The sequence below is a fragment of the Tursiops truncatus genome, chromosome 10 (assembly GCF_011762595.2).
Source record: "Tursiops truncatus isolate mTurTru1 chromosome 10, mTurTru1.mat.Y, whole genome shotgun sequence".
NCBI lineage: Eukaryota > Metazoa > Chordata > Mammalia > Artiodactyla > Delphinidae > Tursiops > Tursiops truncatus.
This window is the reverse complement of record NC_047043.1, coordinates 64,835,733-64,860,814: the sequence shown is the minus strand read 5'-3', so window position 1 is coordinate 64,860,814 and position 25,082 is coordinate 64,835,733. Positions and strand designations below refer to the sequence as shown.

General features: G+C 43.3%; 1 protein-coding gene across 9 annotated transcripts; it reads right to left on the bottom strand.

Moving 5' to 3' along the window:
• Positions 1 to 549: 549 nt before the first annotated feature.
• On the bottom strand, positions 550 to 25,082 carry RBM5 (RNA binding motif protein 5). 9 transcript variants are annotated; one of them, XM_019931728.3, is made up of 26 exons: positions 24,955 to 25,081; positions 23,543 to 23,612; positions 21,223 to 21,388; positions 20,286 to 20,441; positions 16,476 to 16,545; positions 15,913 to 15,986; positions 13,375 to 13,458; positions 12,426 to 12,486; positions 11,890 to 11,955; positions 10,871 to 11,031; positions 10,325 to 10,422; positions 9,633 to 9,720; positions 9,404 to 9,481; positions 9,248 to 9,320; positions 8,492 to 8,577; positions 8,025 to 8,103; positions 7,721 to 7,812; positions 5,924 to 6,085; positions 4,929 to 5,078; positions 4,775 to 4,846; positions 4,018 to 4,197; positions 3,411 to 3,485; positions 2,294 to 2,391; positions 2,087 to 2,216; positions 1,607 to 1,696; positions 550 to 1,224 (listed from the first exon to the last, which is right to left on the bottom strand). In XM_019931728.3, exons 2-25 carry the CDS (start codon positions 23,557 to 23,559, stop codon positions 1,640 to 1,642), a joined length of 2,373 nt encoding a protein of 790 aa, XP_019787287.1. In that variant the 5' UTR covers positions 23,560 to 23,612; positions 24,955 to 25,081; the 3' UTR covers positions 550 to 1,224; positions 1,607 to 1,639. The 9 variants fall into 9 exon arrangements, 7 of the variants coding, with proteins under 7 accessions (XP_019787287.1, XP_019787286.1, XP_019787285.1 ...); XM_019931727.3 differs by having other exon boundaries at positions 550 to 1,696; XM_019931726.3 differs by lacking the exon at positions 1,607 to 1,696.

The window sequence follows — 25,082 nt, the reverse complement described above, 5'->3', positions numbered from 1 at the left end:
CATGGAGGTCTAACTTTAAGAACAAGTTCCCCTTCCCTGACTAAATGCCAAACAGGGAGCCCAAGCACTCAGTTCAGCTAGATGGGCAGCATAGGTACCCCATCACCACATCTGGTCCCGGGAACAGCCTCAGACTCAGACACGCTTCCTGCTCTTGTCAAGCATGGTGTTGCTGGCCAAATGATGACAAGGACTGGATGACACCACCCTGAATGGAAAACCCTGCAACGTCCCTCAGCAGCTGAGATGACAGCGGAGAAGTAGAGTGCTTCGGGGGAGAGAGATGGCCTCTCAGCTCCTCCACCTCAGCAGAGGTTGCCTGTATTGTGGCCAAAAGCAGGGAGGCTCTTCCTCACAGAGCAGTAACATGCCTACCCCCCGCAGGTCTAGGATATAGTCTGTGAAAAGTGAAGAAGCCCAAGTTCTCGCACTCACTTAGGCCTATACAAAGTAAGGAAGTGGAAAAGCCGACTCAGTTATGATGGAGTTTTCATGATGAATTTTCACACACTTCCTTCATCACCCCAAGAATAAAGAGACACAGACACACATTTTTCAAGGTATTTCTTTTGTAAAGGAGCCAGATTTGGCAACTAGACTGAAAATCTTCCAAAATTCTGTACAAATGTGTAATATACAAATATACACAAGGCTTTTGCCGAGAAAAGACAGCACAACAAATGACAGAGGCGGCTTTGGTGTTACATACCACCCTAGGGCATCTCAACACCCCCTAGGAATGCAAGGGGCTGATGGACCACAACATAGGCTACACATGTAAAACACACTACAATTACACTATGTACACTGAAGTATAAAAGACCCACTGTCCCCTTGGCCAGCTCACGAGCCCTCTGGCAGGAAGGCAGGCCATTCACCAGATAATCCATATGAGGGGAACTCCTTTAAGTGGGAGAACCTTGCAGAATGAAGTGGTTTGCCCTAAAAACTATTAACAGCACAAGGCATGCCCTTAAACAGAAAGGTGGTCAGAGTGAATTCAAGAGATGGAGCACTCCTTGTGCTCTCTGGAGCTCCTTGTCATATCTGTCTCTCTCTCTCTTTCTCTCTCTCTCTCTCTCTCATCCTCTCTGAGTCTCACTCCATCTCAGTGAACCGGGCAAACATGGCCTTCCGGACAGCATCTTTGTAGGAATCTGCACCAGACAGTCCGTATGCGCTGCCTTTGGCTCCTAGGCCAGCTCCTTTTAGCCGGACTTGAGCCTGGGGGGGATAAAACTGCTGTCAGCAGCTGGCAGGTAGGGTGTGGACGGCTCCCTCTCTCCCTTATCTAACCCACTCCCTACTGAGCTGGACCACCCTCTGGAAGACAGGAGAGGAAGTTTTAAATGAAGATATGGATTTCTATATTGGAGACCTGGAGTAGGTTTAAGGACTGAAGGGATCAAATAGGTAAGGGAGACAGGCAGATAGAACCACACCCTCCCCTACTCCTATGCCTGTTCAGCAAGCATTGTAAGGGCCCCAAAGCACAAAGCATTGCACTGAAGCCCAGGGAAGCTCTGGTAATTTTGGGCACAGATCACAGCAGGACAGCTTGAAGTCAGCAGAACTCACTTGCACAAATCAACAGTAAGAGTCTGACCTAAGCTATGTTACCGGGTCAGAGAGGGAGCAATCACTGGCGGTGCTTTTGTCTAGAAGGCCAGTGGTTGAGGGCCTCTGCTCCTGAGATCTGAGTAAAAGATTTCTTATCATGGATGGAAATCCTACTAAATTATAATTTGTTTTATACATAAGCAAAATCACTTAGAAATTAAAGCACAGTACCTTTCTAAAAATCCAATCTAAGCTACACGGGTCTGAATTGGTATTAAATTAGGGTTTGTTTATAACAAAGGACATGGAAAGACACAGCCCTTAGGAGAAGGTAGGTTTTACCCAAAGATACCAAAAGACCAGAAAAATCAAGTAGGGTGCCACACCCATTCCTTCCAACTGACATCTTAAAAGGAGCGTGAAATATGGGAGGGCTGCAGAGAAGACAACTCCCACTGGGTCCTAGGTCCTCTGGGTTCTTCAATTGCATCTCATCTCTGGGATAAGCCTGCAAGCCACTGCTTACCTCAATGGGGGCTGTGATGCCTTGACACTTTCTTCCCAAACCTGAGCCTTCCCGCCAACCCATGGCCTGCAGCATCTTGTTGCCAATGTTACTGTGGTCAATGCCATCTTTGGTGGGCTGCTCGTAATTCCTGCCAGTGGCAAACACACAGTTACTTAAAAAGCCAGAGCCCCGGCTCACAAAGTGGAAAATGTGCACAACACATACACAGTGCCAGCATCAAACTGCTTCTTGCGCTTAGGTTCTGGAGGTTCTGGAATGCCGTACTTCTCCCGTCTTTCTGCAGCTCGATCCCGGTATTTCATCTATGTGAGAAAACAAACATGGTTAGAGATATTCAGACTTCAATCTGTAGCAGTCTCATGCACCCACACTTCAAGATTATCACCTCAAGTGCTTTCTTCATCTGGAGCTTGGCCTTTTAGAGTGCTCTCAAATACCACATGCCCTGTCTCCCTCGCTGCACTCAGTCATACCCAAAACGGCAGGTTTGTAGAGATGAACTGTGTGTGGAACCTGGGGTAGAACTATGTTTACAACAACCAGTTTTATTTAACGAGTCACCTCTTGTCAAGCTCTTCAACCAGCCTGCTGGGCGTGGGCACAGCTTGCCAAGGTCCTCGAGGGAGAGGAGGGCAGAGCTGCTGTACCCCTCAGCATTTGGACAGGCCCACCTCCAGGGAGACAGAGCCAAGGAGACTTCCAGAGACCTGTTCTACAGTCCCTGGAGAGACGGCACCATAAACAGTGGAAAAAAACAGGAAAGCAAAAGCCCTAACTACAGATATTATCTTGGGGTGAGAAATTTCAAGTAACTTGCTCACTGGTTCATCTCTAACCCACAGGCCTCTATTTGTATTTAAAACCCTGCCCAGCTGGCTCTCAACCTGCCTCGTCAACTACCAAATGACTGCCCATTAGTGGCCCCACAAGTTTCTCCTGCCCACTGCTTCCTTCCACATCACCTGCAATCATCTTGTGTCCTGCTGTTCCCTGGGCCTCATTTGAAGCTTCTCTCATTGTTCACAAAGGCTTCCCTGGCCAGGCCAAATGAGCTCACTCTCTCCTTGCTAAAATCCAGCATACTTCACCAGCAAGTATTTGGCACTCAGGACTTGTGAGCAGCCTCGAGCACCCTCATTAAGCGTCAGTACAGGGCTCACAAAGCGCACAGAGTTGGGTCCAGTCTACATGAGCCACAATGGCCAGGTGACAGGTATGTGGCAAATCCTACCCTGTCCCTGGGACCTGAAACAAGTGCTACAAATAAAAGCCAAAGGCAGTTACCCCAAGACACTCTAGCGGCACATTGACCCCCATTCACCTCTCTCTCCCTCAGCTCCAAGGCTTCCAGCTCCTGCTCGCTCAGCCTGGATCGTCGGTAGATGTCCATGTTTTGCTATACGAGAGATTTTACAGACAGTAAGAATTCACACCTAATTTGAGATATCACAACATTATCAGTATCTATTATATTCTTTTTGTTTGTTTGTTTTGCGGTACGCGGGCCTCTCACTGTTGTGTCCTCTCCCGTTGTGGAGCACAGGCTCCGGACACCCAGGCTCAGTAGCCATGGCTCACGGGCCCAGCCGCTCTGCGGCATGTGGGATCTTCCCGGACCGGGGCACGAACCCGTGTCCCCAGGTGGACTCTCAACCACTGCGCCACCAGGGAAGCCCCAGTATCTATTATATTCTAAGAGTCAAAGTCTAATTCACTACACTACAGCATGAAAGCCAGATCCCGGTGCATATGGAGCTGCCACGGTCCTTTCCACTCTATAATCTAGAACATACTATAATCAGGAGCAGCCTTCTAAAAGGCAATCATTTAATACAGGTATTTACTGAAACTTCACTACTGTCAGGGCACTCACAGCATCTTGCTGCCTCCCCTCCCTGCCTCAGATCAGCTCAGAGAAGCATGGCCACCTTGTGTAGGTCTGAGAGCTGCTGGTGCCTGACCAGGGCGTCTCTGTTTGGGAACTGGCGCCGGCAGAGCAGGCAGGCCATCTTCTTCCAGTCGGCCAGCTTTTCTTCTTCACTCTCAAGTCTCTCCACCAGCTCCTCTTCATTGTCACTGTCACCACTGTAAGCAGCAACCAGACCCCTCTAGGGACAAAAGGAGGGTGGGTCATTGGAAATGTACAACAGGAAGATAGCAATGGCTAAAAGTAATGCCTAATCCAAACTTTGAGAGTACGCATTACCCGTACTGAGTGGAGCAGCCAGGTCCTCCAGTGCTGGGCTCGAGAGCCTCCTGGCACCAACCCTCTTGGGGCCCCAAGAAGAGTTCCTGGATGGCTGTTCTCAAACTGCTGACCATATTTGAAAACCCCAAATACAACAGATCAGAGTAACAGCCTACCCACATTAGTATCTACCAATAAAATCCGTTTTTTTCTTATCTTAATTTTCTCTTTCCAGTCTGTTAAAACTCTCTATTTGCAAATGCAATAAAACTCAATTAACTGAGCTCAGGAATTCGGGCTTCATTCCCTGCTCCATCTCTCCAGCTCTCACACAGGGAAAGCAAAGCCCTGAACATGGATTCTATGTGCAGAAGCTGCTCCAAATACCCACTGACAGGGACCAATTAAGTAGAAATCACATTAGCCACGATGCAGCTGAGTTTCAAAGTGAGACACAAAGCACAGATATGGTCTTTAAACTGGTGGTACTTCCTTACTTTGAGGGGATTCTCCTCGTCTCCATTTCGCACCAATTCAGGGATGAGCTGCTGCCTTTCTGCTAAGGCTCCCTGGGAAACAGAGAACACGCCATAAGCCTCAAATTTTACCTAAGTTCCCCTCATGAAGTAAGGCCATTCCTGCTACTGTTACCTTCTTCTCAAAGAGAGCAAAGCCAGCATCTGCTGCAGCAGATTCTCTCCTTTCTTCTTCCCTCAAAGAATTGACAGGTTGAAAGCTGTTTTTAAAATTTTCTTTCTGCTTGTTTAAACTCTTAGCCCAGCGTTCCATGTCTTTGGCAATCTAAAGTCAAACAACAATCACAAAAAATACACTTAGGTAGAGGAACTTAGAAAATAGTCTCCTATGCCATGAAAACAAGGCATTATGGTAACAAACTGTAACAAAACCCCTTTTGCCCTTACCTTTATGAGGTACATACAACCAAAGTCATTAAAGGTCTCAAAAGTCAATGTATTTTAAATTCCATAAATAGTTTTTATGGATGGCCTCTATCAGCTTCCCATTGAAGTTACCTGTATAAACGACTTTTCCTCCCTGGACTGAAGTTGGGACTCATGCAGGCTCCTGCACTATGCAGGCTGATTAATGACTCTTTTCTTCTTGCTGCTCCATCACAGGGAACTCTTCAGTGAATTCTTCTAACCGCCGAAAGGCACAGGAAACCCCATACAGCCTTATACAACCTAAATCTCAGGGACTTCCCTGGTGGTCCAGTGGCTAAGACTCTGTGCTCACAATGCAGGGCGCTCGGGTTCTATCCCTGGTCAGGGAACTAGATCCCTCATGCCGCAACTAAAGACCCTGCACGCGGCAATGAAGATCCCGCGTACCGCAACTAAGACACGATGCAGCCAAATAAATAAATATTAAAAAAGTCTTTGAGTCTTTCAGGATTTTTTTCCCCTAAGTACATAGGCAACTGACAGACAACATATGTAACACTAAAAAATTGCAAAATGCTCTACAAACTTGATATAAATAAGATGTGTGGCCCCATTTTAAAGAATGCAAATAAAGCAGATATAAATGCCTCGCCCCCCTGCCCCCCACAAAAAAAAACCATAAAAATTAAGCCCAATATCCCAGAGAGAAAGATGGGTCTGCTGGCTGGGTCATGACCTTACCTGCTGTGCTGTTTTGCTCTTGGGTTTCTCCTTCTTTTCCTTTCCCTCTTTTGCAGGAGGTAGGCCTGTCTGCTGGTGGGAGTTAGACTCCGCAGCCAGGACGTAAGTCTCCTTCTCTCCATCCCAGTACAGGTACTGCTGGGTTAAGGAATTGTAGTAGTACTGGGAAAAAAATACCATTAATGCAGATTTCTGCTGTGTTGAACCATTAACTTAAAGGAGTATTTTGTCAAAAACCCACATCAAAGTTGTTTTGTCAAAAAAACTAAACATAAAAACAAAGCATGTTGCAGACTAGTAATATTTTCTACGTAGAGAAGAGGTGCTGTACACCTTGGTGTAGGTGAGGATGATGAACCAGCCAAGAGGTGTGAAACCTCTTGGGCAAAAGTAGAGTGTGGTTTCTTTTCAAGAGTCTAGTTCCTATTAACTTAATCCCTGGGCCTGGAGAGTACCCAAAGAGAAACGCGTCTGACTCCTTTCCATAGACAGACCATTTACACAAACCAAGTGGCCAGAACAGGTGGTTCAGGAGGAGCTTTTTCTCATACGTCCTCCATGACAACCAGTTAACATCTCATTGTTGGGTTCAACCATACAGAACACGGCCTGTGGACATTCAGGCAACCAAACAGGTTTGTAAGAGGCTAGCTCGGGAGCCTGGAAGGAGGTGACATGTGAAGGAACTTGATCTGAAATTTGTGGGGAGAACCACAACAGAGAATAGGTAGCAGTTATCTCTCCTCTTCCCTATTCTTCAATCACTCACTCTACCTGCTCAACAGGGACCCAGGAGAGACTGCCTGTTGTATCTCTTCCAGGGAAGGTGGTGCGGGTCAGGCACAGGAGCCACAACTTCTATGGCCGCCAAGAAGAATGGCCTGGGAAAGGTCAGACTTCACAAGCAAGAGCAGTGGAAGAACCATGCACAGGCTCAGCCTCCCTGGCAGGTCCCACACAGCTTCACACCTGACTCTCAGAAACCACAAGCTCTCAATGCCAAGTTCCTGTTAAAAGCACTTATTTTAACTGTTCTATATATACATACAGCTCCTGGTCATAAATAGCTGTTTATTTTTGGAGTGTTAATGTTGCTTTTCCTCTTTAAAAGTTATACACACTACCAAAAATAAAATATCACTCCACACATCTGCTAATTTCTATTCTCAAAAATACAAAGGGTTGCTAAGTAAAAGCCAGACACAAAAGGTCACATATCTGATTCCATTTACACAAAATGTCTAGAATAGGCAAATCCATAGAGACAGAAAGCAGACAGCATTTGCTGGGGTGGGACGGGATTAGGAAGTGACTGCTTAATATATAGGGCATAGGGTTTCTTTTCAGGTTGATGAAAAGGTTCTATAATTAGATAGTGATGATGGCTGCACAACACTGTGAATATACCACTGAACTGAACACTCTAAATGGTTAAAATGGTGAATTTTATCTCAATTAAAAAAAAGAATATATAGTAAGAAAAAAAATCACAATTAAAATTTTTATCTAGGTCTTTACATGAAGGTTAACAGTCACTATAAATTTTAACTTGACAAAATAATCCATGGTTTAGGAGTAAGAATAGTGGCTACGGGTGGGGTTACTGACCGAACAGCAACAGGCACCAGAGAATGTCCAGTGTGCTAGGAATGCTCTCGTTCTTATCTCAGTGCTGGTGTATGTATGAACGCATATACATGCAAACATTCAAAGAACTGCAAGAACTGTACGTCAGTTTCATGCATTTTTCCGTATGTACATTATACCTCAAAACATGCATTTTAACCCTTAAATTACCTGCGAGTTGGGGTCATAATACAGCCCTGTTGTTGGATCATAGTAATATCCTGAAGATTCATCATACTGGTAAGTGGACGTGTCAGGCACTGCTGCAAAAAACAAAATACAGCATACAGTCATTCCAAGTAAGAAACTGGCTTTACTTTAAATTCTAAGCCACTGAGATGCAGCAGGCCTTAATGGTCTTCTCTCACATCCCCAAGTGTCCCTCTGACACCCACAAAGGGAGAGGAACTCTTATTAAACAAAGACAACAACTAGGACCTTCCAACTATCAACAGCCCCATGAGGTTTGGCTTACCATATTTGGTACCAGGAACTACACCAGTGGGGGAAGCGGCTGGGGCCTGTGTACTAGTGCTAGGCTGTGCTTCCTCAGTCTGGAAAGAACAGCAGCTTCAATATAATTTCAACTGTAAAGTCTCTCAAGAGAACTAAATCACTGCAATCATCCAGCAGGAAGGGCCCCCTGACAGACCCACTGTAGCAACGATCTAAGGCAATCCTTGATCAAAACACATGTTGACAACTTTCTTCCTAAAGGTCAAGTCGAAACATGCATAGTATAAATACATCGTTTGGAATCTTGCACTTAAAATACATACACAAGATTATTTTATTATCTAATAATATTTGACAGAGAAGTGAGACTGGAATGTGTGTGTATTATTCAATCCTAGCTCATACAGCAGGCAAAGACAATACTAGTATGGCAACACAAAGCTTCCCCAACAGTCACCAGTTCTGTATCTAAAATGACAGGATTACCGGAGAGCCAGGTGGATTGGAGGTCTGATTATATAGCTGGGGACTCTGAGATACTACAGCCGCTGAGGTGGTGGTCACCGCTGTGCCTGATAATAAACACAGGAGTTAGAAGAGCCAACGCACTGAACTCTAAGCCAAACATCCCGATCTGTAATGCCCAATCTAGCATCTTTGTATACGTCAGTTCTTAACAACCTAATTCCCAATAAGTACTCTTGAACCTAAGATATTTTCATTTTTATAATCCTGCTAGAATGTGACACACAAAGTCAAACATTCTGTATGATGGTTAAGAAGAAGGAAGAGAAGAAAGTCTCCATATCTGCTCTGGGGTTGTGAATAGATTTAACTGCCACACCTTTACAATTCTAGAACAACAACTGAAGCATAAGCTTTTAGAGTGACCCTTCTGATTAATGACTGGACACCAGACTGCAGGGCCACACCGTTTCTGCTTACCTGAACCTACATGGTCACCCATGATTCCTAACAACACAGACAGGGAAAATACTGAATTCCAAGAATGAACACTCATCACATGGTCTCTAAGAGCTTCTTATCAGCTCCTGATGTACACGAGCAATCCCAATATTCCCCTAGGACCTTAGGCACATGGTGACAACGCTGAATGTGTCCTATCCCCAAGTTTTGCAGGGAAATGGCCCTCATAGATTTATTTGGGTCTACTGAGAACATCTAGTTCTATCTCAATTGTATTTGCTTAAACAAAAATAAAGGGAATATGAAGTTTATTACCTGATGCAGATGATGCATCAGATTCCAATCCTCCAGCCTGTTGCTGATAAAACTGTTGGTAATCCTGTGAGTACTGTAGAAGAGTCCACCATTAAAGCTGCTATTCTCAGACACACTCTGGAGACCAGAAGTTGGATGCTGGTCATATCTACCTACCTGAGCATACTGGGCGTAGCCATCTTGGCCTGGCTGTAGGTAACTGTAGTCAACATTGCCTCCTTCGCCACTCTGAGACTACAAAATATCAAAAGAAGAGGAAACACAGACATCAAGTTTTTAAAATGTCCTTGGAGAGCTTCTAAGGCAAGCACCGCTGGAGAGGTTACTTCTGTGAATCCGGGCAACGCCACCACACTACATTGAGCAAAAAGATCCTCCATCTTACCTGGGTGGAAGACCACTGAGCGGCAGCAATGGCTGTACTAGCCACGGAGAAAGCACTGACCCGGTTACCATCTGGGAGGACCAAGTCTCTGAAACCACAATGATCCAATCATGTGATTCTATCTCAGTATGCTTCCAATCACTAATGCCACACTACCCAGAAAACAGCAATTCACTCCAGCCTTTGTTGGAAGGTCTCTAATGCCAACAAGGCCACATTTCAGATGAGGAAGGGTTCCCATGGGCAAAGCCCTAAGTGGGCAAGTGTCCCTGTAGTATTTCTATTCTCCTTTGTACCCTTCCATCTAATAAGGTGTCTGCTGGATAAGCAATGACACCAGAAAGGGGAAATTTACGTCGCTAGAATGAAGCTCTATATACATGAAACTGCATGTTGTTCTGGAAGTAAAGAATTATATCCAGATGGGTTTGCACCATCTTGAAGCAGTTTGCATAGCACTTATTCTCAACCCATCTGCCATGTCTCTCTTTGTCCTGCTCTGAAGTTTTCTGGCAACTGGTTATTGAGACAGGAGGGAATAAGCTCTAAGAAGACAACTGTATCCTTCCCAGCCAACCAGGAAGGATAGTGTCTCAATGTAGAGAACATGGGCTTTGAGTGCAGTTAGCAAAGCATCCCTGGACAAGCACGCAGATGCAGCGGTTTGAAGTAAGGACAATGAAGCCACTCACTTTCTGGCACTTTTTGCAAAATCAACCCCAATAGTTTTGCCATCAATTTTCAAAGGAGGATGGAGACTCTGTAGTATCTGAAGCAGCTGAGAAGCGTCCTGAAGGAGAATGTGAAGAAAAACAATTTTGTCACGTAACTGAAAATCTCTCGCTACTACCTAGCCCAGTCAAAGAAATATTAAAAAAAGAATAGCAATTCATTGTTATTTGCGGATATGAAATCATGAGAAAAAAATTAGCCCTCTTTCCTCCAGGACATGAAGGTATCCCGTATTATTAAAAGAGTAAATGCTGAAACAGTCTAAAACAAAGCATGATGAAATGACAAAACTATGGCTCAGCCTTCAGTTATCTACAGGTATATATGGTATTTTTACCACTTACTGAAGTCATCAGCCTATAATTTAGCACTCTAATAACTGTCATTTCTTAAGTCTTGAACTTTGGGCTCCAGGAGCCTTACACACAGTATCACAATTGGATGAACCACATCTGCCTCTTAAATCTCAGTTTCTTTTAAAAGGAAAGATTCAATGAACATCTCACCATTGCAGAAGACAGCTGCACAAACGCGAAGCCTCTGTTCTGCTGGGTCTGTTTGTCTTTTATGAGGCGAATGTTATTGACAGCTAAGGATGCGTAGGGAGACAGCGCTGTCATGATGGAATCCACCACAGTGTGTGGAGCTATGTTTCGAAGTATGATTGCTGCAGGTGAATGAGACAGATGACAGATACATGCATTCCCACAACCAATGCTTTTCAAGGCAGGTTCAAGTACAAACAAATCCATTTTGGGAGGTTTCTAGCATATTTGACCCTTGAATGCAGAGGGATGAGGGGTGCTGACCCCACCCTCATCCCAGCCACGCAGTCAAAAATCTGTATATAACTTTATAGTCAGCCCTCTGTACTGGTAGTTCCACAACCCCAGATTCAACCAGAGGATACTGTACTACTATAGCATTCATTGAAAAAACCCACATTGTTCGTTAAACCCATGTTGTTCAAGAGTTGACTGCATATCTTTCACACTTTGACATGGAGAAGATTCTAAAAACCAATCTTTTATGAGGTAACCTGAAGCTACTGCTCCTCATTAAAAAACGGCAGGATGAAAAAAACAAAACAAAAAAAACGGCAGGATGGGACTTCCCTGGTGGCGCAGTGGTTAAGAATCCGTCTGCCAATGCAGGGCACACGGGTTCGAGCCCTGGTCCGGGAAGATCCCACATGCTGCGGAGCAACTAAGCCCGTGCACCACAACTACTGAGCCTCCACTCTAGAGCCCACGAGCCACAACTGCTGAGCCTGCATGCCCAAACTACTGAAGCGTGCATGCCTAGAGCCCGTGTTGTGCAGCAGGAGAGGCCACCGCAATGAGAAGCCCGCTCACCGCAACTAGAGAAAGCCCGTGCGCAGCAACGAAGACCCAGCGCCAGCCAAAAATAAATAAATAAAATAAAGGCAAAATAAATAAATAAAATAAAAAAGGGTAGGAGAACAAAAACATCAAATGGAGGTTAATTTCCAACATAAAGGCCAAGAGATTACATTTGAACTTACTATCACAGTAGTAATCCACAGACTGAACTGATTCTGTGGTTCCAGGGGGCACTTCCTGTTCAGAGTCTACAAGAAAGGAAAGAAAGAGGAAGAATCAGTAACTGAAGACAAACAAACAACAAACCAATATAAAAAATACATTGAAATACCGAAGTTTTAATTTTAAGTAAATGTAGCAGTTGTTTTTTCTTTTTTAACCATTTGTGGCTATAGTAAAACCTCATTAATTTTGACATGAATTTTAAATGGGGAATGCAAAAATTGGGCCAGTGGAGGATTGACATTACCTCTATACTAAAGAAAAGCAGATGCAGAATGTAAACAAGGCGAGCAGACTTAATTTTGGAACATAAAAGAACTATTTGTACTCTCACAATCATCAGCAGGATCTACCTAACCTAAGGTAAGAAGGTTTAAGGAAAATATATAGGTTACTTGTTTAAATGCCCTACAACCTGTACTTTTCCTTAGGTTCACAGACAATCCAATTAGTCAGGGTTTAATACATATTCCCAAACAGCTGAATCTGTGCTTACCAAACTTGTCTGCTCCACATCGGAAGCATTTTAGTCTTTTCCTGAAATTGTTAAGGCAGCACTGGAAAAAAAAAGTTTTATCTTAGTTATTTCTCACAGTAGGCCGGGCTTACTAGTAACAATGTGGTAAGTTAGAGCAAGAGGGCCACGGGCAAGTCCCAGTGAGGAACAACCAAAAAAAAAAAGCAGAAAGTGATACCATGTATCCAAGATAAAGGGATATTAACCTAAAAATTTAGAATGCTTTTACTATGTGAATTCTCCCAAGAAAAACAAATTTTGATGTATTCTGAAGTAGAATTCCATTTTTACCAAGCTGGGGAAAAGTTTTAGTTCACCCCAAAATCCTATAGCAAGCCACTGGCAAAGTTCTCCCTTATATCAGAAGAGCACCATAAGGACTTCCCTGGTGGTGCAGTGGTTAAGAATCAGCAACTAAGCCCGTGCGCCACAACTACTAAGCCTGCGCTGTAGAGCTCGTGAGCCACAACTACTGAAGCCCATGCGTCTAGAGCCCATGCTCTGCAACAAGAGAAGGCACCACAATGAGAAGCCCGCGCACTGCAATGAAGAACAGCCCCCATGCACGGCAACAAAGACCCAATGCAGCCAAATAATAATAGAAAAAAAAAAAAAGAGAGAGAGAAATTGCCAAAAGTTGAGAGCTCTAGAATTCAAGAAACCATAAAGTGAAATAAACTTAAAATCTTAATTGAAACACTGGGCTTAGAACCAGGATCTTAAACAAAATCTCTCATGTTTGAGGGATTCTGTCCTTTAGTACCTACTCAGGAGGACCCAAGAAAGTCAGAAAGTACAAAAATCACCTTATGATAAAAGCTGGTGATTGTGTACTTACTCATGTCCTTGTTTGGACAATCAAACAAACAAATAGAAAACAACAAAACCCCAAAAGAGTTTTGTCTATTTGGGAAGGACGCATGCTTACCTTGTTACAAAGCCAATCTTCAAACTTAGGTCTGGGATTGCTATAATGCATTGCAATATGCTTTCCTTGAATCACCAGCTTTTTCTGTAAAAAAAGAAGTAATTAGTTATTCCCATTGTGAGGAACATGTGTCCATTTTCCCAGGGCAGAGCACACTTCGGAAAAATCAGTGCTCTGGAATTAAATGGACAACATACGGGGAGGACCAACCACCGCCACCTATACTCTGCCCATCCAATCCTTCAGATAGGCAGTAAGAGAATGGGATGCGGAGTAAAGGTAAACGGAGTCAGGGAGTGCTGAGAAAGCTGCCACACACTAAACGCTGACATGCACCAGGCCGTGTCTCCAGCAGAGACAGAAGTCCTAACATTCATCATTGACAGGCTGCCTGAGAGTGACAGTCTATTTCAAAAAGCAGAAGACACAACTCTCCCAGTTCTGAGGTTGTCTCCTACTTTAGCCCTTAGCATGGTGTCCTTGGGCTTCGCTTCACTTTTTCCCCAGTCCCCCATCCTTATGCAAAGTGAAAGCCTTTACATTTCCCCTTCCCTCAAATTCCTGCTTCAGGATGTGTCCTTTGGGGGACAATGGGAGGGGAACTCATTTTTAAAGGGAATCTGGTTACAATTTTCTCAGGAGGAACTAGTCTGAATGCCATCGACTCTAAAACAGCTAAATGAGATTTCTTCCTGCCAAGTGCAACCACGTGATGTCCTGAGTGACAGATGTGTTTTTCACTGAAATAGATGGTACTCTCCTTCAAGATGAGTAACCAGGAGGCCAATGAAGTTTCTTCAGGGGGTTAGGAAAAGTTTGTAAATGTTCATATACCACCTCATCCTTCAAGTCAACCATGTGACTAAGAAGGACTTAATTTTCAAAGGTCAAAAACTCCGAGCTGAATCACTCTACCAAGAGTATACCCAGCACCTGCCCCCAAAGAGCCTTCATTTAACAGGCACATCTTTTCTTTTTTTTTTGGGGGGGAGGGGAAGGGAGCAGGATGTTCTGACACTGTCAGAACAGATTTAAGTAGGAGGTTAGATATCCAAATTTTTTTAAAGGAGTCTAACCCCTCTAAACATACATACTGTTGAGTAATTTGGTTCTTGCAAATCCTGGAAGAGTTAAGACATGCTGTGAATGTTGTCTCTGCAATATCTAAAGACAAGACTGCATGTCTGGCCAAGAGGGAAAGAGCTGAAGGCCATCCACTCACTGTGTTGTAAAGAAGCAAAAATAAAGAAGCTGGCAGATATGTCAACAGATCATCCCACTAGGAGGGATGTGTGCTGGGGGAGACTCCAAACTATCACTGAGTCCCTAATCCTACTGGCCTTTTATTTCTGGAGTGAATTTGAACTGTAATGAAATATTACACATTAACATAGCTTTGTATACATTAAAATTGTGGAGATTTTTAAGTGTCTTACAAGTTTTAATTTCCTAGGAGTTTTAAACTCCCAAGCAAGTCATTCTGATACATCCACCATATTAAAAATGCTGTCATGTAAAGAAAGCAGATTCACATGAAGCTTGTGTATGTCCTGAGTTTTATTAGGATGGTGTCCATGGTATGAAATGAATGAAGATCTACCATTATAAGATCAGGCTGTCACCTCTGGGTTAAGGAAATGAGAGGTTTAAAAATCTAACAAGTCAATCAAAATGATACCCTCATTAGTGAGTCTTGTTATAAATGATAATAAATCATCAAAGAATATAACTCTTATTTATGAGTGACAAATCATAAAATGCTGCAGAGAAGCAACATAATGAGTTAAGCAGACTTCCCAGAATGCAGTTGGTTAAGGCATTCAATACTGTGCTTTGGAGTTCTGGCAAAAAACATTATTTAAGTGCCAAGCACTGAACATTATCTTGACAAACTGTAGAACACTTCAGTTAATGCTTCTTAAAGAATCATCAATGATTTGCTTTGAACAGACTATAAAAGGCATTCTCAGGGAGATTAGAATGTTAATGCCACTCTAACTAGATCAGACAGCAGCAGGACACCAGCTCCCAGGCTAATCTCATCAGACTTATTGTTCAGAAATTCCACTAGGTCCTTATATAGTCCTTGAAGACCCACTGAGCAGTTACGCCTCCAGGAGGCTTGCAGTCTCCAAGCAAAATAAAAAATTACTTACAAAATGCCTGTAGCAGACTTCAATTATATTCTCTTCACTGTCAAATCGAGAGTTGGATAATCTAAGATTACTCTCAATGGACATAATAGGAATATAATCAGGTAAGGAAAAGGGGAATATTAAAGATGTCTTGATAACTACCAGACAAATATTCAGTGGTTAACAAGGCCCTGCCAGGTAGCCATGTTTAAAGGCAGAGCAAATTCTGCAACGTAGTGCTTGGTACTGTATTTATTCTAGTAACAGCAATTTTAATATATACAAAGCTTTTCTTTTTTTAAAGTCACTCCTTTGGAACAAACCACTCCTTCAACCTTTTTTTTTTTAATTGTACAGACTTGTTCCATTTTCATGAATATCTAGACTTGGTGAGTGAAGCAACCTGATTGGCTTCCATCCAGCTGGTAGCATCTTGCAAGTGATAAAACTCCACGAAGGCGAAACCACGGCTTACACCTAGAGACAGCATTCAGATATAGACGGGATACTCGTGTTAGTCAGTTCCTTTATAACAGGTGAATCTCTCTCCCACTGCTTCAACACTGCGTGACAAAGCCAATTGGGAAGCAGCTTTACAAATGTGACTTGACTTGGGGATCTTCTTGATACTTTGCCATGGCAAGGAACCAAGCCGCCTGAACTAAATGCCACTCGATTTGATTCCACGCTTAAAAAGTAACCATGCAACCGACTACAAACAGTCAAACAAGGAGTTTATAAATCACTACTTACCGAAGGGAAAAAAAAGCCCCTAAAAACAAAGTTTTTAAAAAGGTCCTCAGATGCTTTCTAACATCGTTTTCAAACAGTCACATTCCTTAGCCATGGCAAACCTTTCATTCTGAATTCATGTGCTTGAAGACTGGGGATATCAGGATGTTCTTTAGGGACTGAGGTGGGAATGGGGAAGAGAACCAGAACAGCAGGAACTAAGCAAGCTCTCACCTGTTTTCCTCTTCATCAGCCTCACGTCCGCAGGCTGAGGGCCTTCAAAGGATTCCATCATTTCTCGAATCTGCACAGACAGGGATTTACACATTTATAGTTAAAGCTTTAGCCACAAACTATTCCACACTAAAGAGAGGTCAAAGACTAGGGATTACATTAACTGCTTAATTAGCCAAGCTTTTAACTTCTATCATCAAAATGTAATTATTCTAAAAATAGAATAAAAGAAGGAACACTTCTCATAGAAACTGATGTACTGTAACAGCTTTGAAGGCATTCTTTATATGCTGACTGGGAATTTCCTCAAGCACAATTATTTATTTTGTGATATACAGTCTTGCTCATGGTATGCTGTCCCTCAAGCCTCCCTCCTTTAGTCTAATCTTGTTGTTCTTTGTACTAAAGGACCAGAAAGAAAGATGAGATTTAAAAAATGCAGAAGATATGTCACTGTCTTCTGAAGTACGCAACCAAGTATCAATGCCAAAAAATGAGGAACTCCCTTAAGATAAATATTTTTTGCACAATATCTTAAAGAAATAGCTTCCTTACATTTACATTAATGGTGAAAATTAACAAAGCTCATAACGTTCTTTGGTTCCTAGTTAATCAAAGTAAACATTAATTGGGCCTGAAGAAAGACTTCTGGCTGGTAGGTTTGTTATTGATGTCAGATCAAACCCTTACTGCAAAAGGCAAAATACATTAATAAATACATTAGTCTCTTTATCAATCATACCAGGCAGCGATACTCCCAGGGAGAAAACCAGGGCCAAATTTGTGAAACAGATTCTTCGTGGCCTCCACTTTCCATAATTACGTGTAAAGGCTGCAGGATTATATACAGTCAATCCTCATTATTTGGGGATTCTGCGCTTGTGGATTTGCCTACGCATTAAAATTCGTTAACTCCAAATCAATACTTGTAAGTGCTTTCATGGCCATTTGCAGACACGTGCAGAGTAGTAAAAAATTTGAGTCACCTGATGTATGTGTTCCCGGCAGAGGTGATGCTCTGCCTTGTTTCAGCTTTCATACTGTAAACAAGTGTCCTACTCATAGTCTGTTTAGTGCCAAGTTTTTCACATTTTTGTACTTTTTGTTGGTGATTTCACTGTTTAAAATGGCTCTCCAAGTGCAGTGCTGAAGTGCTGTCTAGTGTTCCTAATGCAAGAAGGAAGGCTGTGATGTCCCTTACAGGGAAAATATATTAGAAAAGCTTCATTCAGACATAAGTTACAGTGCTATTGGCTGTGAGTTCAATGCTAATGAATCAACAGTATATATTAAATAAGGCACCTCTAAACAGGAATACACACGAAACAAGGTCATATATTGATCAGTTAATGTAAATGTTGTGACCAGAGGCTCACAGGAACCTAACTTTGTATTTCCCCTAAGAGCATGGTTCCATACCCCCAGTGCCTTTATAGACTGCAACTACCATAAATATAAGAAAAATCGACTATTTTTTCACAAAGAGTATGTATGAGAAGCACTACACTGAGCCAGAGCCAACCACCTGACTCAAGTTCATGCTTGGTAACACAGTAAGTAAAAAATCAGTCACCAGAGTAACTAAAAACAGTTTCTAAAAAATAGTGATACAGTGCATACATAGTAACATAATTAACTAAAGACTGTTACTCTAAGAGTTCACATGTCAGTGGGGAACTAAAATAAAATGACAATACTGAAAGCGATAAACTGAAATTCAGGAGAAGATTAAATACTATAATTTTAAAAGGTTTTAAAGATCTCAATAAGCAAATTTTCTACAAATACTGCACAAAATTTGGCAACCTCAGAAAGTCTACTTTGAAAACCTGCCTTCTTAAGGTAAGCACTTCTAGTTCTCTGAGAAGCCTGAAATAAATAAGCATTTCAATCTTGTTTCATTACCAGAAGGGAGTGCCCCCAGAGTCAGCTAAGGCATTGCTCTCCCCATGCCACCCACTTCTTCTGCACGCTCCCAGGGCCACAGGCCTAAAAGACTCAAGGGAACAGTATGATCAACAAGTAAACTTTCCTCAACTGACTCCTGCAAGATTTCTTGTATCCCCTACTCCACATGCTCATGGCTGCTGCTACCTGAGCTCAGCTCTGCCTTCTTTCCACCCCCTACCATTCTAACCTACATAGCTTTTGTTACCAGGTAAAAACCTCAGTAGCTTTCTTTTATACTTAGCTGGGCTTTCAAAGACTCCATCACTGGCCCCCAAAGCACCTTCCCATCCACCTCTCTCCTGCCAAAGGCTTTTGATTTCAGTCAAACCAAGCTGATTTGGGCCAGTCCACATCTTATCCTCAGTTCTCCACCAGACCAAAACATTTCTATCCCCCAAGAATCAACTCAACTAAAACCTCCCTGGAGCTCTTCCGTGCTCTCGACCAGTTAACTCAGCTCCCTTAAAGAATCCTCCAGAGTTACTCCACAGAACCACTTTCAACAGGACCTCTTCCAACACCTACCCCTTTCTACTCTGCATTGTCTTCATTATCTGCTGACCTTAGCTATTCATCCTTAAGCTTTTATGAGGCAGGATCCATGGTTCTGCATCACTATAGCATAGCAGTACACAGTGTAGCAAGGGTGCTGTGGATCACAAATACCCACTATTAATTCTAATATCCCATCTCACATTTGTCACTTCCAATGTTTAGAAGACCAAGGCTGTGTGAACTCAGTACTTATCTTTAGCTCTAAAATTCACTAAACATTAGTCAGAATATTACTCTGAATACTCCAAGACAATAGATACTGGCATAATGCATGTTTTATAAATGTATTTCAAAACATCATTCATTTCACAAACAACATTGGCTGAGCAGCCTCCTGCATTCAAGGGTTGGGGATACACTTAAGAAATTCTACCTGGTAGGTCAAGAAAGGCTTCAGGGACTTCCCTGGCGGTTCAGTGGTTAAGACTCCGTGTTTCCACTGTAGGGAGCATGGATTCGATCCCTGGTTGGGGAACTAAAGTCCTGCATGCCGCACAGAGCTGCCCTCCCAAATGAAAGATGGAAGGAAGGGAGGGAGGGAGAGAGAGAGACAGAGGGGGAGAGGGAGGGGAGAGAGAAAGAGGAAGGAAGGGAGGGAGGGAGGAAGGAAGAAAAGGAAGGGAGGAAGGGAGGGAGGAAGGGAGGGAGGGAGGGAGGAAGGGAGGGAGGAAGGAAGGAAGGAAGAAAAGGAAGAAGGGAAGGAAGAAGGGAAGGAAGAAGGGAAGGGAAGAGGGCTTCAAGAAGAAAAAAAAAGGCACACTGGTAGAACAGTGGACATGTTCAAAGTGGCCTGCAGCAGAAGCAAGTGGTGGATGTGGCTGGAAGGAATGCATGAGGATCAGAGATACCACTGGAAATCAGGCAGTGCCCAGTACACCAAGGCCGTAGTTGACCAGTCTGAGAAGTGGGGAGCCAGGCTTTTCTACAGGCTTTTAAGAAGTTTCAAATGGATAATATAATTTCCATTAAATCAAAGGATGGCCAAATCATAAAATGTTCTTACAGATACATCCTCACCGAGTAAGTAACCAATTCAATAAAAACGTACTGGCTACCTTCTAATAGCTATTATTGAAGGAATAAGAACTGCTCCCTGTAGTTCTTCTGAAAACTCTACATTGAGCTTCAAAGCCTAAATACAAATGATTCTATCTGTGAACCAAGTTGAGAGAACTCCACCCTAATTACAGAAATGTATTTCACTAGATATTAGCTTGAGATATAGTAACACAAGAAAATAATGGTAGAAGCTCAAAGTTCATTGTGCCTATTGGATTGCTCATTAGAACTGTTGGTTCCCCTTACATCGCTCTCTGTGATGGTGATGGGAAGGCCGCGAAGCATGATGGTCTTGCTCTCCCTCTCATCACTGATGTCATGCCTATAGTCATGCTCGCCATAGTCACCATCTGAATGGTAGCCATCTTCGGATCGGTCACTGTTCCTTCTTTCACGTTCTCTCTGATTTACAATAAAGAAAATTGTAATTCAAATCACACTGGACTTATTTATACCCTTTGATCCAGTCTCTCCACTTGTAATTTATCTTTAGGAATAGAGATAATACAAGAACTCCATGATGATGTTCACTGCAGTGTCTTCTAAAACAGCATAAAACAAAAAAAACAAGAACAGAAACCCCCAAACCTGGCAACAATCATTTAGTTCAGAAAGAATGGTTTAACAACTCACCAAACAGTATAACAACACACAATGAAACACTATTACCTGTTAAAATAAGATGATTATATGCATAAGAAAAAAAAAAACAGTGCAAAATTATGCTGGTTGCACAATTACTGCTAAACAAAGCTAATGCATATGGAAAGAAATGTGAAAAAAGCTATGCTACAATGTTAAACTACAACTTTTAGAAACACCTTCTGAGGCAAAGGGATGGTATATAATTATGCCCCAATTGTCTCATCTTTAAAATGAGAATAACACCTACCTTATAGGGTTATAGTGAGACCTGAATGAGTTCATGTAAGTCAAGTGCTCAAAAGAGTGCCTGGAGCATAGTGAGCCCTAAGTAAACCCTGGCCAGTATTTCTATGACTACAAGGCACAGTCTGTCTTTGAGGGTTACAGTCAACTCAGATTTCAGAATAATAAAGAGTTTGAATGTAATACTCCTCTTGAGAGACTTCCACACTTGGTATACTTATTTCAAGAATCTTGGAGGTTCTGTGCATATAATTCATAATTCTAACAACTCTATAAACAGTTGTTGGTCACTCACCTCTGGACTGTCATAGTCTCGGTAGTCATCATATCTATCACCCCTCCGATCATCACTAGATCTTTTGTAATCCGAGTCCCTCCTCCTGCTTCTGGATTCACGCTCATCACGATCATCCCTGTCTATGATGGACCCGTATCTTCCACTGCGTTCTGTTCTACTCACTCTGCCACAGAAAATAATTTTCATTTACTCTTCAGTAAATCATATTTTGTCCCTTCAGAAAACATGGTTGAAAAAACACACAACCCACATCTCAGTTTACAAGACATCCAACTAGTTCAGTGTATTCCTTAAAATTTATCACCAAATTCCAATTTACAAAGACAATGACTGGGAAAACAGCTATATCCCTAAGTACAAAGGTAGTTTTCAGGAATTCATACTAAATGTAAAAATATAGCTATCAAATGTATGGGTTTAATATTTTTGAGAGAGTCAAGCTGCCCAAGTTCATCCTGCATTTTCCCAAGCCTGTGGTCTACACATCACTCCTTTCATCCCTGATTTCAGATCTTAGTGATCAATCTAGACGGGAAGAATGTAATTATAGTTGTTCCCGCCAGGGACTGGTTCCAGGACCTGCTGTAGATACCAAAACCCATGGATGCTCAAGTCCCACAGTTAGCCCTCTGGTATACACAGTTCTGCATCTGCAGATTCAACCAACCACGGATCATGTAGTACTGTATTTATTGAAGAAAATCTGCCTATAAGTGGACCTGCAAAATTCAAATCCATGTTGTTCAGGGGTCAACTGTATTAGCATTTCACTCAATTACAAAGGAGGACATGTCCTGACTCATCCACTCTGAAGGGTATCTCACTACTAAGAAATGGACCAACAAACTGGATAACCTGTCTTTTTTCCCCATTAGGCAGTTAACCAAGTTCATTTGTTAGATATAACTAGCACCATCAGAGAACATTATTTCCTATAACATCTGATTGATTGATTGATTGATTGGCTGCGTTGGGTCTTCATTGCTGTGCGCGGAGGCCACTTCTTGCTGCGGTGCGAGGGCCTTTCACTGCAGTGGCTTATCTTGCTGCAGAGCATGGGCTCCAGGTGCATGGGCTTCAGTAGTTGTGGCTCACGGGCTCTAGAGCACAGGCTCAGCAGCTGTACATGGGGCTAGTTGCTCTGCAGCATGTGGGATCTTCCCGGACCAGGGCTTGAACCCGTGTCCCCTGCATTGGCAGGCAGACTCCTAACCGCTGCACCACCAGGGAAGCCCCTGATTTATTTTTGATTACTGAGCAGCACTGGGCTTCACAGGAAAACCTAATAACAAAAGGCTGAAACCCATTTGACCACAGATATAAATAGTTCTTTCATAAATTGTTTACCAGGTTCATAAAACTACTATGTAAGGACAAGACAAAGAGAAGGCTTATAAGGGCCTCATTTAGAGTATACAAATTTCATAAAAAGAAACAAATGAAACAAGTAGCCTAGGACTATTTTGAAATGTTAAGTACGTAGATGAGAGACCCCAAAACGGTAAATGTTAATTTGTTTGGAACCAGAGTACTGACAAAGCATTAAAACAATGATATCATGTGACATGAACACTTCATGAGTCCCAGTGCGCCATCAATTTGATCTATCACTGGGACTGGACTCAATATTAAGGAGGCAGCTGGATGTATAAACAAAGGTTGTGTGTTTAAATCAAATGGTTTGAGTCGGAGAATCCACAGATGACACAGGAGTCAAATGCTCTCATCTTAATTCTTTACTAATTCTTTAGCAGTTTTTCTTTCTTCTTCTTTTTTTCTTAAAAATGTAACCCACGGTCCAAAGCTTCTCAGCTCTATAAATCTGGATCATCTTGTCATGGAGGGGACAATAACGAGAACTGGCATTCACTGATTGCTTTCTACAGCCCAGGTACTGTGCAAAGTGACAGACAGTATGATCTCCTAGCTTCTTCCAGAGGCTGTTTGTTATCCACACCAGGAACCCTCATGACTTACTATTCCACCCAGCCCTCCTTTGCCTAATTCTTTCTTACCCTTCAGGCTTCACCTTAGAGAATACTTTCTCCAGGAAGCTTTCCTGGCCGTTTCCAAGAAAACACATGTTCCTAAGTGTTCTAACAGCACCCTCAACTTCTTTTACCATAGCACAGTTCACACAGTATTTTAATTATCTCATTAAACTGTGTGCTTGTGAGAGCAAGTATCATGAAAGTGCTCACAGCAACGCCAGATACAAAACAGACACTCAAATATTTGTTTGATAAACAATTTTTAACAAATAGCTCAGTCCCCATTGAAATGCTGAGATCAAAGGCATGTAACAGTAATAACTTACCGTTTGTCTGAACCCATTGTCCTGCTGAAGATCTAGCACACTGCTCCAAACGGTTCAAATTTTGTTTTTCCTAGGAGACAAAAGAGATAGGTTGCTGCAAGTCTGAGAGATCATGTAAGTCAACTGTTCCACAGCTGGAACACTACTGAGATTGGAATTTCATTAAACCATTAACAGTGATTATCTAAGGTTGGGGGGGTGGGGAGGGAAGTGGGGACCAACTGTCAACATTAAAATCAAGCTAACATTTTGTTAACAGTGGGCATAGCAGGAAGGCGAAGCACAGTGAAAAATATTAGATTCCACATTCAATAACAAACCCATAAAAGGATACGAGCAGAAGGTTCCTTCCCTGCTCCTGCTGTAGGATTACAAAGCAAAAAGGGCACAGCTGCAATCAGCTCCCTGTGTTCTGAATCAAAGCAACTCCATTGCGATCGTTGACCGTTAAAACATTAATCAAAGTGTATTAATACAAGGAGCGAAACGAAATTCAAAAATTACTTAGGAAAAACTTAAAACCTTTCAGAAGCCCGATGCTGAGTTGATTGAAAATCTACTCCATTTAAAATGCAACGGCTGATCCAAAGCTATCTCAAACAAGGGTAAACCTCCACACGACTTAATTCCTAGGTAACAATGATCATCACAGGTTCTTGAGGTGGCCAGCCTGGCTCAGCTGCGCACCGGCGATGATAAAACATCACAGAGCTAGACTGCGTTCGATGCGTGCGCGGTCCGAGAAACTACTTAACAGCAGTCCCTGGCGCCTGTTCTAGGCAGGCGCTGAACGAACATTTGCTGAATTAATAAATGGAAGAGAACCATCCAGGAGAAACCAGGCCCTAGGCAGAATCTCTGATGCCTCCCCTCTTCGCCTGGGCAGTGCCCGGACCCACCTCCGCGGGGTGTCGCGGCCGAGATGGCGGCGCCACGGCCTGCGCGACCAACTCAGGAGTCCGGCTTTCTCTTCCTGCCTGCACACCCGCCTCCCGACCCCCAAGAGGTTCCCAGCCCGCAGATCAGCCTTCACCGAACAGCTTTCCGGAGAGGGCTGATTCAGGTCAAGCTGCGGGGCGATGGCGGCTGGAGACTGTCAGGGCGCCCCTGAGAAGTACCCGAGGGACAAACGACGGCTTCATGCTCAGCTGGGCTGGGTAGTCGGAAACACGTCCCGACAGGGGCACACTCAGAGCCCGAAAGAAGCGGGCCTCGGGCTGGGCGGGAGAACGCTCTCTGAAAGCTGACAGCGCTAGCGGCGAGGAGGGGTGCGGCTCTCCAATGCCTCCGGTAGCCCTTCGAGAGATCCGGCTGGAGCTGATCGACCGCCGCCCGCGGCTGACAGGGAGGCTCTACAGGGCCTGCTGCAACAGAAAGAACCGCGGGTCATTACGGGCGGCCGCTGCACTCACCCCCAGGAAGGACGGAAGCAGCAGCAGTAGCGGTTTTGCGCCAAGGGATTCCAACAGGGTACGGCCGCCTCACAAAATGGCGCCTCCGTCGACGGCCGTCTCCTACCCACAGTACCTCGCGCCTATCC

Coding starts and splice junctions, on each gene's coding strand:
- RBM5 (XM_019931725.3), bottom strand. Junction 9,721..10,324: donor TTTGCAAAAAGTGCCAGAAA/GTGAGTGGCTTC, acceptor TTGTGGTTTCAG/AGACTTGGTCCTCCCAGATG. Junction 2,217..2,293: donor CAGTTTGATGCTGGCACTGT/GTATGTGTTGTG, acceptor TGCCACTGGCAG/GAATTACGAGCAGCCCACCA.